The sequence below is a fragment of the Gadus morhua genome, chromosome 1 (assembly GCF_902167405.1).
Source record: "Gadus morhua chromosome 1, gadMor3.0, whole genome shotgun sequence".
NCBI lineage: Eukaryota > Metazoa > Chordata > Actinopteri > Gadiformes > Gadidae > Gadus > Gadus morhua.
In genome coordinates this window covers 23,990,831-24,007,201 of record NC_044048.1, presented here as the reverse complement: position 1 = coordinate 24,007,201, position 16,371 = coordinate 23,990,831, and the positions used below count along the sequence as shown (strand labels likewise).

The 16,371-nt window shown below is 48.2% G+C and overlaps 1 protein-coding gene across 2 annotated transcripts in view; it reads right to left on the bottom strand.

The window, feature by feature from the left end:
* Window positions 1-14,713, bottom strand: part of ajap1 (adherens junctions associated protein 1) — a 48,890-nt gene extending 34,177 nt beyond the window's left edge. For both annotated transcript variants that reach the window (XM_030363800.1, XM_030363809.1), the window contains exon 1: window positions 13,720-14,713. In XM_030363800.1, coding sequence (XP_030219660.1) covers window positions 13,720-13,748 — 29 coding nt within the window. In that variant the 5' untranslated portion in view covers window positions 13,749-14,713. The remainder of the gene's footprint in view (window positions 1-13,719) is intronic.
* Window positions 14,714-16,371: the final 1,658 nt, after the last annotated feature.

Sequence of the window (16,371 nt, the reverse complement as noted above, 5' to 3'; positions counted from 1 at the left end):
TTTTCGTGGTCAATCGCTCATCTTGAGGGCTTCAATGGTACAGAAAACGATTGAATACAGTCGAACGGCGACAAATTATAACCACCGCTCGTGTCCAAGCGGTTTGATGCATGACAGGGTGTCTGCGAGCTGTTTGATTCAATTCATTAGGTGAGACGCACTACATCTTCTACACTTTAAGTGCAATTGATTACGACCAGGTAATAAATCAGAGAGGTGCGGACACTGACTGATTGCAGTGCAGCCATTTAAATTACAGTGGTGACATCCGTAATGTGGTGGTAATACGCACTCTGCTCCACCACTACTGATCTGGGTTCAGCCAGTTCATCGTTCTAAGATGAATTTCTGGGGAGAGACAGAGATATTATACAGAAGAGAAGCTCATTTGCGCGGCTGGATGGAGCTTCCAGAAGGCGGTTTTAATGAGTGTATTTCTAGTGGCCAGTCTACACAGTGTTGATTTGAAGCCTTCAGACACTTTTTACCTCAGAACGTCCATGTTCCGACAGGATGTTTCAAGTTGTTTTCCCACAGGAAAAAGTTGAGCAGTGCTGAGTTTGTGTTTGCTGTTAGCCAATTAGAAGAACAGATCCCGGCTTCCAGCAACATGACGGGTCCGAATATATGAAAGCAAGCGAAAGAAAGTGAAACACGCGTATGAGACTTTGAAGAACTTTAGATGATTCATCTAAAGTCTGATTTGTGAGACAACACTGAATAGGAGGAGGAGATGGGGGGGGGGGGGGGGCGAGGCACCCCTGCGGGATAAGGGATGGGGAGGAGGGTGGGATGTTTGGGTCTCTTCCAGCGGGACGAGAGTAGTGTGAGAACACTCACTCTCCGCTCTTTCCAATTTGCGTCAATGCGCGCCTGTCGCTTTAAGGGAGGCTGACCCAGAATCATTTACAGTTTCCATGCGGTGGCTGGCAGAGATAGGAGCCCTGCTGCTGAGAGGGTCTGGGGGAGATGGCTGCGCTCTAGAAACCACCTCCGCCCCGCTCTCTGCTGAAATTGCAGGCACACACACACACAATAACACTATATCACGCACTCACACACACACACACACACACACACACACACACACACACACACACACACACACACACACACACACACACACACACACACACACACACACACACACACACATAGAGGTGTGCCTCCACAGGCGCTTGCACGCAAGCATACACGTGCATACAAAAACACATGTTAACGCACATGCACGTGCAAACACTCATGCATGCACACACTTAAACGCACGCACACACAATAGAAACATCCCCGCACGTGGACCCATTTGCACGTAAACGCACACACATAAGCAACATTACTTAACAAAAAGGATACTGCAAAAATTGTATTACACAAACACGCACACACACACACACACACACACACACACACACAGGATCAACCAGAAAATATAACCTCACATACCCTCTTTTCCTATTGCCCAGTGCTTTACCGAACCTTTTACAGGACCACATTTTTATATGCAACACAACTCACGACATTTCCTTGCATTATTCAAAGTTGATGCATCCGTTCGGACTTGTAAGACGAATAAATATGAAATCCTCCATATCTGCTATCCTGATCTCAGCTTTTTACTTGAGTACACTGCTTTACTCCTGGGCACTTCACTGTCTCAACCGGCAGCGTTTGATGTAAGATTCAGTTTGCGTTTTAATATTAATGAATAACTCTCAATGCATTTCCGACGTCAATCTGCACTTCCACAATCACATTTCCATCCGCCATGGTCTGAAGACGGGCGTGTCCTCCGCAATGTGCCACAAATGAGGATTTATGGATTTCAACATCCAATTAATTGGTATGGATATTGTTTTCAAGACTCGCACATCCATCTCCAATCTGCCGTTTTTAAAACAGATAAACTCAAAAGATCTTAATGAAAGTGCAAAAATATAAACTTTAGGCTAGTTAGAGGCCATTTTGGCTAGCTTATGGTAGTCCGTAGCCTATAGAGTACTAAAAAAAGCAAATTTTTGCCTCTATCATGGTGTTCAATATACAGTAGGCTACGTAAATAGCCCATTTTGGCTCTATTATGGTGGTCGATATACAGTACGTAAAGGGACAATTTTGACTCTATTATGGTGGTTGGTATAGAGTTTGTACAGAGACCATTTTGACTCGGAAAGGATCTCTATCAAGCACAAAACCCATTATGGCTCTAAGTGGATCTGTAGCGGGACTTTCACAGGTGTATGCCGCAGTATCGGGATTGACATCTGTAATAATCAAAGGCCGCCGCTGAAGAAAAGGATAGACTGCCATCGCGTGACACCGATGAAGAGTTAATGATGATGATGATGGTCCCGTCCTGTCTGTCACCGCGCCCCGATAGCGAGCCGCCTGTTAAGGGGGAAGCGATTAACCTAACAGTTGACAGCGCCGCTTTTGAGGGGGGGGGGGCGACGGGAACCATCATCACGGCCACTTAACGTCAACAGGTGCACTTAAACCTGAATCATGTACATCTTCCCATTGTCGACCGCCATGTCCACGCTTACGAATCGCATCAGCAACACTCGCGTTGTTTACTGCGGAAACCTAGTTTACAGAATTCGGCGGGCATATCTTCCAGCCGGTTTAACATTAGACCGTTTTTGTACATGACCTTATTCAAGCCCAAAAATACTGTCAGCGTTTCTTTTCTTATTCCCACGCGGTGAGGGTAGCGTCAAGATGTTCCCATGGCGATGCGAAAGTGGACCATGGAATATTATTTATAGGAAAAATTCCCTGGATGGATTGACATGTGGCTTGACAAATATTATTCTGGTTCGTATCTATGTATTGATGGAGTTATTCGCAGACTGACCAGGTTGAGTGAGCAGGTTTAAGAGGGCCCCGAAGTCTCCCCTGGGGCACACCACACGTCGTTGTAATCCGCACTGCCACGTGCAGGCAACGTTCACGGGAGAGCAGTGCGCTTCCGCCGGGTTGTCTGGGATTTCGATCCGGTAAACTTGATGCACTGCTAATGCAAAAGCAAATTGGAAATGTGTATAACAAACCAGTGAGTTGGGAGACCCCCCCCCCCCGCGAGAATGATGATGAAAGCAGCTGCAAGAGTTGTGCTCGGGTGAGATCAGTACACGGCTCGCCTCCGTTGCGCCCCCCCCTCCTCAATCCAATTTCAGTCCTCACTGGCAGCTGGCCCCCGTTCGGTCGAGGACCAAAGCATTCACCAACGATGTGGATGCAGAGTTTCTAATTTGGCGGTTTAGTGTAAACAAAATGCCAGTTCTCCTGCAGTCCCAGACAACACAGCTCTATAGGGGGAGAGGACGACGACCGGAGCCAACCTTTCTTGTGTTTGAGGGAATTAATAGTGCTGCGTTCTGAGCCCGGAGAAATTGTAAGAGATATTTGGAGTCCTGGTGGACTCCGGTGTCCTCCTTATCTTTGACAGTTCTATAAGAGGCAGTGCCTCTGACAGGGATTCAGAATCGAGGCCTTTGAGCAAAACGGTCCATTGTTACCTTAATCCAATTTTATTCCATGCTGGGGCTTTTTCATTGCTTCCTTTTTTTTTTTTTTTTACTGTACTTTTCCCTCTGTCTCCTGTCATGAATAGAAACAACGGACAGAAATAGCTTTCGAAAGCCCATGCATGAATGAATGTATGGCTAATGCAGGGATTGCAGGAGGATTTCTTTTCTTTTTGGGGGGTTGAAGCTTGGAGTATTGTGTGTGTTGGCCCACGGTGGTGTGTGTTACCGTGATGGTGGGGATCAAATGTGGCAGTGTGTAATTGAGGCTATTTGCAGTCACTTTAAAAGCACTCATCACAAAAAATGGTTTTCCAAATAGGCTACTTTGGAAGAAATTAAAAACGGGTGTTGTGAAGCCTGCAGGGAAATAAAACGGCTCCCCTATAAAGAACGGCGTACACTGGTACTAATCCCATGCAGTTCACCTCGCCTCTGCTGATTCCCAATCAATTCATCCCTCTTTCCGCCACCTTCCTAATGAGGGCGTTGGTGCACAAAAAATCTGTCGAGGGGGCCCCCCTCTTTTGCTGAGGCCCCCCACCATCCCCTGTCAGGCCCCTGCCTAATAAATCCCAACAATTACATCCAAAGCCTATTCTGTGCTTGTAAGAGTCCAGAAAGCGGGGGCCGGTGGTGTTCCAGCCAGCCAGGCGGCTCTGTCGTCTGTATTAACACCCCCGCCTGGGACCCAGGGTCCGCCCCAGAGGTGTTAGCTCGCTCCAGAAATCCGATTTGGACAAAAAAGTATTCACCCTTTTTTTTTTTCTATGCTGAAGGCGACAGCGGTTTTCACCGTTAAGTCCGGCAAGAAAATGCAAGACAGGGGACCCTGGAAAACCTCGGGGCGGCCATTCGGTGCCTGTTTTATATGCAATCAGGCCATCGCGCCGGCCGGGAACTCGAGAGCACTGTGTGCTCGAGCACTACGGAGTCAGCCATCAGGTACAGATGACCGACAGTGGATAGGCCGCGTTCGGACGGGCACTTGTGCCTTGCGGGCCTAATATGCGAGCAGACGGGCACACATGAAACCGGAGACAGTGCAACGGATTCAGCAGCACTACACTTTGGCCGGGACAAAAATACACAATATTGGTTGGCCTCATACATAATTGCCGAAGTCATATTTTGGCCAAATTTTGATTTCTAATCTAACTCCACTCATCTGATGCTACTGATTCATTGTGGCTCATTGGCTATATCCTAAGCCAATCAGAGTGCTTTCTACATTCCACTATCTGCCGAAGTCGTCTATTTGACTTGGGCATTTTTGACGCTGAATACAAGATAAAGCTTTAAGTATGACTCAGACTATGAGGCTAAAGATATGCATGTTAAATGTGTCTTATTTAGACTACATTATAATAAAGAATGTATTAGAGTGGTTTGGCAGGCTCCATCGAGGATTACATAAAAAATAATGTTCATGTTAATCTGTTGATTTATTTATTAAATAACGTATTAATATTGGATCCATCTACGCGTCGAATCGCTGATTGCGTCGAATGACTAAGTACGTCTAACCCGGGGCGGTTAATGACGAATGATGATGAGCAAGAGTTTGCCCAAACAAATGTAGGATTAACCGCTGATTAACAGCATAAATATCCGATGAGACTCGAGCCTCACTATTAAACATACAGTTTATTTTATAACATTGTTAACTAGAGTGGGTTCAATATTAGTTATTCATGAGCCGGTCGGGGTGGGGGGTCTTGCTGCAGGTCAATGAGCTTGAACCCATGAACTACTTACTGGGAGTCACACCTCACCCTAACCCCTCTCCTATTGGTCGAGAAAGCCCCCTTTGGTTCTCGTATGTCCTCAGAGTGACCCGACCAGAAACTTCCAGAAGAGCTTGTGCCTCTCGGGTTCCCCCTTTCTCTCTGCTTTTCATCGTCTGCTTATTTCATCTTTAATAACACCCCGACCCAGCGGACCTGAAGCGGGACCTTGTCTCGCACGCTCCAAACAAAAGCGAACAGACATTTCCCGGAGGTCGACATGGTGCAGAGACCGGGGAGAAGGTCGTCCCGGCCGATACAGCGTCTTCACCCTGACCTTTTCCTTTCTACATGAAAAACAATGAAATGATTTAAAAGAAAAAAAACGGAAATATTCTGCAGGCTCCACGTTCCAGTTTCTGTTTTTTCCGAGGGGTTCGTGAGTCGGGTAGCAGCCACCAACCACTTTCTCTTTCTCTTTCTCACATTTTCAGATGGTAGAGATGTACTTTTATATTATGTCGTTTTCTACATGGCTTCCCTCCCTCCCCCCACAACTCATCCCTCTACGACTGCCCACGCCAACCTCCGTCTGGCGTGGGCAGTCGTAGAGGGAAGAGTTTTGGAGCAGAGTGGGCTTGAGCTGCGGCAGATGGTGTTTGAAGAGACTGAGATGGCCGTTTATCTCTGAGGATTCCTCAGTCTTATTGATGGTCTGTAGCTGTAGGTTTCTGGGGGAAGCCCCCCGCTTGCATCTAACATCTCTGCCCTACTGAGGCATTTCCCTGAATGGCCCCATGTGCAGTGTTTCTCCTCGTAGGAATACGAATGGTTAGTCGATACTTGCGTTAACTTATCTTATATTTGTGTGGTCAGGATTTTCTTTTCAAACTAATTGACAGTGTTGGTTAATCTTTCGACGGATAGGAAATTATTAAAATAATCTCTGTTAATGTTAGATAATAGTAATAACATGATGTAATCAGGTTTATATTTAAAAAGTTAAAGAAAAATAGCTACTGTTGGCAGCAGTTTGTCCCAGGTGTATACCCACACACACACACACACACACACACACACACACACACATACACATACACATACACACACACACACACACACCGCCCCCGGTGCCAGGAGTACCTCCTGCAGTCTTGGCTTGATGCCTGGACTGAGCTCGCTGTGTGTGTGTGTGTGTGTGTGTGTGTGTGTGTGTGTGTGTGTGTGTGTGTGTGTGTGTGTGTGTGTGTGTGTGTGTGTGTGTGTGTGTGTGTGTGTGTGTGTGTGTGGATGGGGAGGCAGTTTGCGGCTGGCCTGTTAATAATTCCGGCCCCATAATAATTGATGAAAAGACACTAAAAGAAAATAAGACGAGGGATGCCTGACAGCCAGGGGTGCTTGACTCCCAGGCGAAAGGAACTGGGTTCAATCCCCAATATCCACATCCCAAACGGTAGGCATGCCTCCCTACTCCCCTCTGCCTGGTGTTTTAATGACATGCCTCTGCATTCACTGCAAGTGGAAAAGAAAATGAGTAAAACACTAGGAGGGATGTAGGAGGGGCAGAGCCGGGGAGCTTCAGAGAGTGTTGTCTGGTTAATTACCGCATGCGACAAAACGTCCTCCGTCCCCCTGGGCGGAGAGAGGGAGGAGACCCACTGGGGGAGGTCGGACACCGGGTGGGGGGGGGGGGGGGGGGGGGGGGGGATGGGGTCCCACATGGGAATGACACCCTGCGGCGCCAGACGGCCAGCTCGGCCGGCGCTGCCCGGGAAGGTCACTCATGAGAAGGAGATCTCAGTCGCTGCCTCCGCCCTTGACCCCCCTCATAGAGAGAGAGAGAGAGAGAGAGAGAGAGAGAGAGAGAGAGAGAGAGAGAGAGAGAGAGAGAGAGAGAGAGAGAGAGAGAGATGGCTGGCTGCTGTAGTCAAAGGTGAGAACCCTCCCAGCCTGCAGCTCATCCAGAGGTGTTGTGGCGGTGAGGCGGTGTTCCCCAGGGACACCACTCTCAGCCTGTTAGCGGCCGCGGCTGTGAAGGATACTTTGGAGGGGCTATCGATCGCGATGAACCCCCAGCGCCATGACTCACGTCGGAGCCCCCCCCCCCCACCCCCACACACAGCTCTCACCCAGGCCGGGTGGGGCGGACCTGCTGCAATAAGTAAGGAGTGGGCGCACACACGCAAGGGGCCGCGCAAACAAGCATGTGATAGCAGCTGGGTTCTGAAACCAGAGCTTCTCTTGTCTTCCTCCTGGTGCGTGGGGAGGACTGGAGAGACTGGTGGACTGTGATGAGCACCTGTAACTGGGGTAATGACCCTCGTGAGAAACTAATGACATATTCATGAGGTACATGGTTTAAGCAATGGTGGGACACGGTCGCAGCCGCCTCGTGAAATTCATGGAAATCTTTAAATTCGTCTTTCAATCGGAGAGCAGATGTTACTGGAACCGTCACATGCCTCCTCTGTGGTAAAGAAATCAACACGTTTTCCTTACCAGACACTTTCTCACATGTGTCCATGCAACCGACCAACCAGATCTCTGTCCTCCCTCAAGCCACACATTGTTTGTCCATCCGTGTATCACCTATTCATCCATCCATCCATCCATCCATCCATCCATCCATCCATCCATCCATCCATCCATCCATCCATCCATCCATCCATCCATCCATCCATCCATCATGTATTTCCCCCTCTAGCCATCCACACAGATCAATCCCTGGTCAGGCCCGCTGAGGGTCTGGGTTGCCTATCCAAAGGAAAGGGATGCCTATACATCAGAATGTATCACACACCACACACGCACACGCACACATTCACACACACACACACAAACACGTGTCCCATTATCAATTCCCCCCCCCTCCTAAGGCAAGGCGGGGGGGAGCAGCAGGATACCCAGGAGTTCTGGTGGGGTGGGGGTGCCAAGCTTAACTGTGCATTAGCCAACCTACAGGCTCGCCCCCTCCATAGGCAGGGGCCCTGAGGCAGGTGTGGAGTAATTGATGAATGTCTGGCTCTATGGTCCCTGTGGGCGCCGCGGGGGGGGCTGGTGAGGAGCGTCCTGGGGTCAGCCCCCTGCACAAACAGCTAAGTGCATGGGAGCTTTTCTCTTCACTGCGTGCAAAAACACATGCACACGCGGCTGCTGCGCGCGCAAGCACTCAGCACAACACTTACACCGTGTGGCACACACTGACAGTGAGTTTGGATACCTGCTGTTGAGAAACAGGTTGGCTTTGGAAGGGTCTTGTTCTAGACTTTGGTCTAGGCTTCACACATTGGACTGCACTAGCTTTCAGCTTGCCGTTAAACACACAAAACACACAATGACTCGCCTATACACACAAACACATATTGAGACAACTGGACACAGATGTGAAAGGACACACACTCACACACACACACTTTTTCTCGTCCAGTTGCACCACTGAAGTCTCAGGAGGGCGGGAATTGCTCAGAGGGCGTAACGTATCCCTCCTCTTCCCTCTTTAACTGCCAATGAGTTTAATCACGCCCCAGAGAGACCTGGCTAATAGCCCTCCCGGAGGCCATAAGGGTGCCACCGCCGTCCCGGGACCCTCTGATGTATATGTCCCAGGGACCGGCCTGCCGTAGCCATCGCTCTTAGCCCCCGCTAGCTTGACGCAAAAGAGACTTAGTGTTGGGGGGGCCTTTGACAGCCAGCCGATGTTATAATGGCCCAAACTGCTCCGGAACGTTCTGGAAAGTTATTTGTTTGCACCGGGGGTAAACCCTTTCCATCAGCGTAACCGCAATCTGTCTCCTCGCTGAACAGACACTCGACTGAACACACATTGCATCAAGATCAAGGAAATGTCTCAAGTGTACGTAAAGAGCTGCTCTTTAGTCGTCGGTTGGAGGCTTGAGGCTTAAGTTGTTTGCACTCCTTCAATCACGACATAAGAGGCGGGGGGAAGCCGTCTGAATGCATCCACGCTCCGTGTCTGCGCTGGCAGGAAAGGGAAATGATTGGGAGGGAGGGGCCAATGTTTTACCATGGAACTAGTTTCACCGATCAGACTTTAGATTGATATGTCGTAAGTCTGATGGCAGGCGAGCTCTAATCTCGGTGAACGTGGCAGGGTTTAACTTTGTTATGCTTCTGTATTTGCGTCTACCAATCATGTGGCTTGAAGCGTGGATCTGTAAGCGCGTATTTTGGGCAATCATGCTCGGCAGCAGGGACCGTGAAAAAGTATCTTTCAAGGTTTGAAATCAACAACACTACCAACTGTAGAAATACACAATACAAAATCCCCCATTCTGAAAGCTTCACCCACTCGCAGGAATGAGTTTTCCCCTGTAGAAATCAGTGTCTGGTTCCCGGCCAAGGCTAGGTGCCATCTCCCCCCAGGAGCTCCACTGCTACAACAAAGCAGGACTGCTTGGTGCCAGATTACCCTTAAACCGAGCGGCCGCGAAGGCAGGGTGCTGCATGTCAGGCGTGGTCGTGGGAGCTTTGCGCGGTGCTTAGTCTGCTCTGTGCTTGAGTCACAATATGTCACCGCAGGAGGTGAATGCAGCGGCTGTGAGTGATGAGGTAAGCATGGGTCTGTGTGCCGGAGCTGTAGGTAACCCACACCTTTGGATATATGGGGTGCTGGTTGAACGCTTTCATTTCTAAGAGTCTTACAATGTCTGCGTGTGCTTCATTGTTAGAACGGATGGCCGCAATGGGTGTCCAACGCCCCGGGTTAGAAGCCCGCTGAACTCCTCCACTCAATTCAGACGAAGAGGTGGAGACCGCCAAACGTTTGATTTATAGCTATATATTGGGCTTTTGTTTTAGTATTGGTGTCAAGCTGATCTACTTCTCTCTTTTGGGGGGAATCGTCAAATCAATGCTGGTAATACATGTGATTAACGAGTATGAGTTGTGTTTATGTATTATGCGTCATGTATTTGACGCGAGTATCTATGCTATTCAGCCTTCATTGGTTCACTGTGAGCGTCTGACAGACACTCCCCACTCTAGAAGATATATTCAATCGGTTTATGAAAACACAAAAAAATATCCACTCGTGTGCAATTCAGCATCCAGGCAAAACACCAATTTTCCATCAGGGATCGAGAAAATGCCATCTTGTCTAATTAAATATCCAGAAAACATCTGAATTTACATAACACACATAATCCCCAAGAGCAGAACTTCATTTTGTAGTGGTTTGCTTTCCGTACAGCCCCAAAGCGACAGAGGTACGGAAACCCACAGAGTCTCCGGCCTCACAGAGAGAGAGAGAGCTGCCACCGGCTGAGCTAAACATCGATCCAATGCTCTCCCACTCTGTCACTCTCCGCCACTGCTAGTCGTGACGGGATTGGGGCACTTTGGTGAATTCTGGTTCCACGAGCAGCCAGCAGCAGGTCGCCCAGCGACACTATAGACTTCCCGGGAAGATGGAGAACTAGTGAAGCCAAGCAGGGAGCCAGCAGGGGACCGACCATAGCAGCCAAAGGAGAGAGCCATTGCACTGCACGGTTACTCATATCGTACATACCGTAAGAAGATATATTTCCTTACTCTCCCAACTACACGTTTTACTATTAATGTTTACTTGTCTCATTCCGGATTGTTTGTTTTTAGGTGTCAAACTGTGATGAAATAGGATTTAATTAAAGAGAAAAAATATATTAACCAGCACATACAACATCATCAGGGTAGGCCTACAAAGGAAGCAGTTAGCGGTTAAAGTAGCAAGCAGTGGTAACAAAGTTATTTAACATTGCCACCGTTAGGATACCCCCATGCCCTACCGATGAAGTAGCACTTGGTCTTTGTGGCTCGCAACGTCATATGAGTTTGACACCCCTAGTTTAGGGTGTTTGACTCTCATCCAAAAGGGCATTACCCATAGCTCTCTATATGTTGCAGATATTCTGGGGGAGGAAAGTGTTGGGAAGACACCATCATCCAAGCATCGCTCATCTAGACGTAGGAGTGCTGGCTGCCTTACAACTCAGTGACTGAGGCGAGGTACAGAATTCCTAGCTGGTGTCAGTAGCAGCTAATCATTGAGTCACTCGAAGATCACATGTCCCAGCATATGTCATTAATCCCCTTGTCGCTCCGCACTCTGTGTCATTACGGTTAACATGAGGAAACCCCCACCGAACACACCCACGGTGAACAGAGAACAACACGTATGGCGTGACATCCTCCTCCTCCTCCTCCTCCTCATGGACACGTCTGAGGCGTGCATGCAGGCTCCACGGGTAGGCATTATTCTGTATGCACTGAGTTCTGCCGATTAAGAACAAACGGTGGGATGCCTGCGATGTACACCGCTACTGGTGGTGTACATCGCCCGAAATGCACTGGCAGCCTGGTCCCTAGCCAGCCCTGAAGCCATTCTTTCTCATTTGTTGTCTGTATAAAAGCCATTTCAGAGCGGGGTCGCGGTACATAACTCTTAAGACTGTTTGTTTTCATGAAGGGGGAAGACTGTTGATTGTTTTTCCCCTCCGAGCCAGGAGAGCCACACTTTAATCAATCAAAGTTAAGTCATCAATCCTGTGTCAGTCAATACATTGAGCTATCGGGAGTGGGGGAGCGTTGCTAAGGGGTCAAAGCGAAGCAGGTCTTGTTGTTTGTATAGGTCAGGCACGTGGCTTTGCTTTGAAGAAAAGAAAAGACAAATTGTTAGGGCTCCCTGGTATTCGCTGCTCTAACTGTGGTTGCCAGGATTCAAGCTGTGACGTGCAAGTGCTTCAAGCGCCCAGCTCAGGCTTGGGGGGGTTGATGTTGGGAGGAAATAAGCGCGCAGTCCATCTCTATCCGTCCCCGATTCCATTAAGAGTATTAATGTTGGTGGAGGGGCGTCTGAGGCATGAGCCAGGAATATTCTGAGGCAGTTCAGTTAATGTACTCAACCTTTGCGACTTCAGACTTCAGAACTTCAGACGTCACATTTACAATGAATCATACATCCAGCTTGGACGTTTTTATTACTTCAGCAATACTTTGTAAAAGCGTACTTCTTATTGAACATGTTCCACAGTTAGGCGATGTAGAGATGTAGTGTATGTATCCACAGCTATAACAATTTGTTAACCCCTGACTGATCCACAGCTTCTCAAATATTGTCAAACAATCCCATTGCTTGTCCTCGTTGTACAGTTGACCCAGGATAGCTTCTCTCCATTTGTAACATCACTGAATAGCGTCCCTGTATATGAAAGGACACGGACCACTTAAGGGATCAGGGAGTCACAGAAGGGCCCCGCCTCTCCATCACCCGCGGACGACGCCGCCGTACGCCTCAGTTCAGCTCATAAAACAATCTGTGGGGAGCCGGACACATGGTGGCTTTACGAGCTCACTGGGTCCTCAGGTTTCAGCCTGCACGCTCACCTTGTGGTGGCAAACAGAGATTCGTGTTATTATCATAAATGTCCCTCAGCCCGTGACAGTGTTTTTAAATGGTTTTGAAATGATCTTGTGTAGGCATTACGGACCGAGTCTGATGGAAATGTGAGCCATAAATGCGCCCATTGCCAGCTTTAATTTCAGTTTAACTACTCTGTCTGCTCACTTTGCCATTAATCTCCGTGGACAGGCTGGCGCGGTCCATTGTGTGTGGGCGGACGTGCCCACAATTCGAACAAAACAGAACCAGGTCCAAAGAAATCGTTCTAGGTGCCAGTGCCATGGATTATGCTGCCTTTGTTTCTGCATGGCATGTTACTTAGTGTTGCAGAACGTTTATTTTCTCATTATGAAGTAGGAAGAAAAAGTAATTCCCCTCCTTTTTAAATAGGAGCAACTTGGAGTGAGATGACGTAGCCTAATTGAGATTTTGGCTTGTCGTTTGCCTACTACTTATATTATTGAATTATGGTGAAGTTTGGATTCATTTTATCTCTGGTTTGCGTGAGATACTGGATAAACTTTTTAAACGTGATATATATTGTTGAATCTATAGTGAATAGATAAGTCGAACGTGTTACATCGCACCAATTGCAACAGCATAAATGGATGAGCGCGCAAGACAGACAGTGCGTGTGAGTCTGCGTGTGCCGTTTGTGCCGTACATTTGGCGACCCCCAGCGTAAGAAATAAGACACTTTTGATAATGATTTAGTCAAACATTAAAATGAAAATCCCTGCATTTGTCGCCGAGATTCTACCATCGTAACGCAACTCGGACTCGAGCTATTACGCGCGCTTTTGTTGATGGCACAGTGACAATACATCCCTACATCTATATATCGTTGTGATCGTTTAACAAATAGCTCTGTATTTATCAATTCAAGTGCACCTTCGCCAACAACTTGCGATGGCGTAGATGTTAAAAAAGAGAATGTTTCCTCCGTGGGCGTTCATACATGTGCAACAGCAGCCTGTCGAACCCCAAAACACTACTAACGGGCATATATCTGTGCCTAAATTGAATGGCATGCTTTAAAAAAAAAAAAAAAAAGCCAAGTAAATCTTACCTGCGCGTTATACACCGTTTAATCCACATTCTCTCGACACCAAATCCGAGTCAGTCCTCCAGGTATCCTCCCATTTAGAAGGCTTTCCACAAAAGTCGATAAGGGCTGAGACACTCAAGTGACGGACCTTACTCCAAGTGTCAATAATACAATCATTATCGGGCTATATCCATGAGCACGTTGGAAACAACATCCCCTTCTCACCGAGGCTGCAAACCCCCGCTAAACACTAGAGAACGCGGAATGCCTGATCGCTTTGAAGTTGAGTCCTGGACGAAAAGAATGACCGTCCTCCTCTCAATTAACCGAGTAACATTGGCGCACGCTTGCACCAGATCCGCAGACAGGTGGTCCACTGTGCGCACACCACAAGGTGTCCCCTCGGCCCCTGGCGTCGGTCAAACTTTGCACGTACATAAATCATCCATGTCACTCCACTAGAAGGTCAAAAAGCTGCTATTAAGGGAGAAAAAAATTTAATGAGCAGAAACGCGCGTCGGAGCGCAGGATTCAGTGTTTAAACGACAGCGCACGATTCCAACGTGTCAATGTGTGGAGGCAGAAGCATCTCCAAAACACGTCTGACTGAGATCCCGGGCTGTTTGGTGGTGTCTTCAACACGGAACCGGGTTGAACTGCCGACGCTGCTGCTGTGACAAGTCACTGGCGACTAAAGATTTCTCATTGCGCGCATCTCTGGGATGGGAGGGAGGGAGGGAGGGAGTGCGGGATGGAGAGGGGGGGTGGGGAGACAATAAAGTATCCTACATTTAAGATTAAAAGGAAGACGCGGAGACGGGCGTAGAGAGAGAGAGAGAGAGAGAGAGAGAGAGAGAGAGGGAGGGAAAAGGAGGAGGTGAGACGGTGACTTGTTCGGAGGAGTTGCAGGGTGGGGAGGCGGTCCGGGGGGGGAGAAGGAGAAGGAGAAAGGAGCGCTTGTCATCCAAGGAGCAGAGAGTGCAATGTTATTCTCGTCACTCCCGCTCCGCGTCCTCTTGGTACTGCTGCTGCTCGCTGCTTCCCGCTGAGAGAGAGAGAGAGAGAGAGAGAGAGAGAGAGAGAGAGAGAGAGAGAGAGAGAGAGAGAGAGAGAGAGAGAGAGAGAGAGAGAGAGAGAGAGAGAGAGAGAGAGAGAGAGAGAGAGAGAGAGAGAGAGAGAGAGAGAGAGAGAGAGAGAGAGAGAGAGAGAGAGAGAGAGAGAGAGAGAGAGACTAACGGCCTGCTTCTCTCTGCTGACACCCTACATGACGTCACTTTAAAGTCAAATTATTGGATGTGGTTCCCAAACACCGATAACAAAAAACTACCTGATTCGCCCCTTTCAAGTGACACCTGTGGAAGACCAGATAACGTCTTGGCTTGATTATTCTTTTATTTATTTTTTTAAACAGTCCTTCAACCCTTTTTTTGGGTGCAAATAATCCATGACACCATGGCTTTTTTCAGGATTGCGTGAGACTGTGACTGTAGCTCCTCGAGGTCAGAAAGTGTCATGTGGTGGTGATGAACACATAGTTGCTGACGTCTCTCTGTCACATGCTTCACCTTTTCGGTCTTTTGCAGAAATACTGTGTATCATACATGTGTAGTAAATTCAACTTTGGACACTTACCTAACTAACCCTAACCTAACCCTACCTTTTGATCATGGGTGTGTAAGTGTAGTTTTAGAAAAAAATCATATTGAACCCCATGAGTTGTTTGCCCATAACTGCAGTAACGGCGAACACTGACCAAAATAAATCGTAACCTATAGCTGAAATCTATTTCTGTGTAACGCTATTCTCTGCGCTCTATTCTCGCCGTACGGGATTGCTTTTGCCCACCAGCCCAATGGAGTGCCTATGATCAGGCAACTTGCCTTCTCATTGGTTCATGAACCAATCAGTAGTGTACAGTGAGTGGGTACGGAGCCAGTGATCCGGGTACCTCTGTCTGGGTAAACCGTTGTTGGCAGCGCACCGACAGATGGGGGCTGTCATTTCTCCCTCTGTCCATGGCTCTCACATTGTCTTCATTGTTTTCGCTCGCTCACTCTGTCTGTGTGTCTGTCTGTGTGTGTGTCTTTCTGGTCTGGCTGGCTGTCTGTCTGTCTTTCTGTCTTACTGTAGATTTCCCTCTTTGTTGTCATGTCTCATTGTCTTGTTTCTGCTCAGCTTGAGAAGGGAATTCAAATAGGACTTAACTGACTAGAATGAGTCATGAATAATGAATTGATGAAATGTGAAGTCGAGATGTATTATTTAGTTACTTTGGAGAGCACCACGTTATCTAGTTTAGCGTGTGTGTACGTGTGGGTGTTTGTATGTCTAAGTGTGTCACGATGGTGTGTGTCCGTGTCCCCATTGTGCTAGTTGTGTGCTTGTCTTGTTTACTATGGTCTGTAAGTGTGCCATGCGTGTGTTTGAGTCTGTGCCTGTGTGTGTGTGTGCGTCTGAGTCTGTGTGTGTTGGGGTGTGTGTGTGTGTGTGTGTGTGTGTTTGAGTTGGTGTGTGTGTATGGATTGGTGTGTGTGTGTGTCTGTGTGTGTCTGAGTCGGTGTGTGTGTGTGTGTGTGTGTGTGTGTGTGTGTGTGTGTGTGTGTGTGTGTGTGTGTGTGTGTGTGTGTGTGTGTGCTGCAGTGCTTAGTCTCATATCGGCCAGCTGAGCCAGTC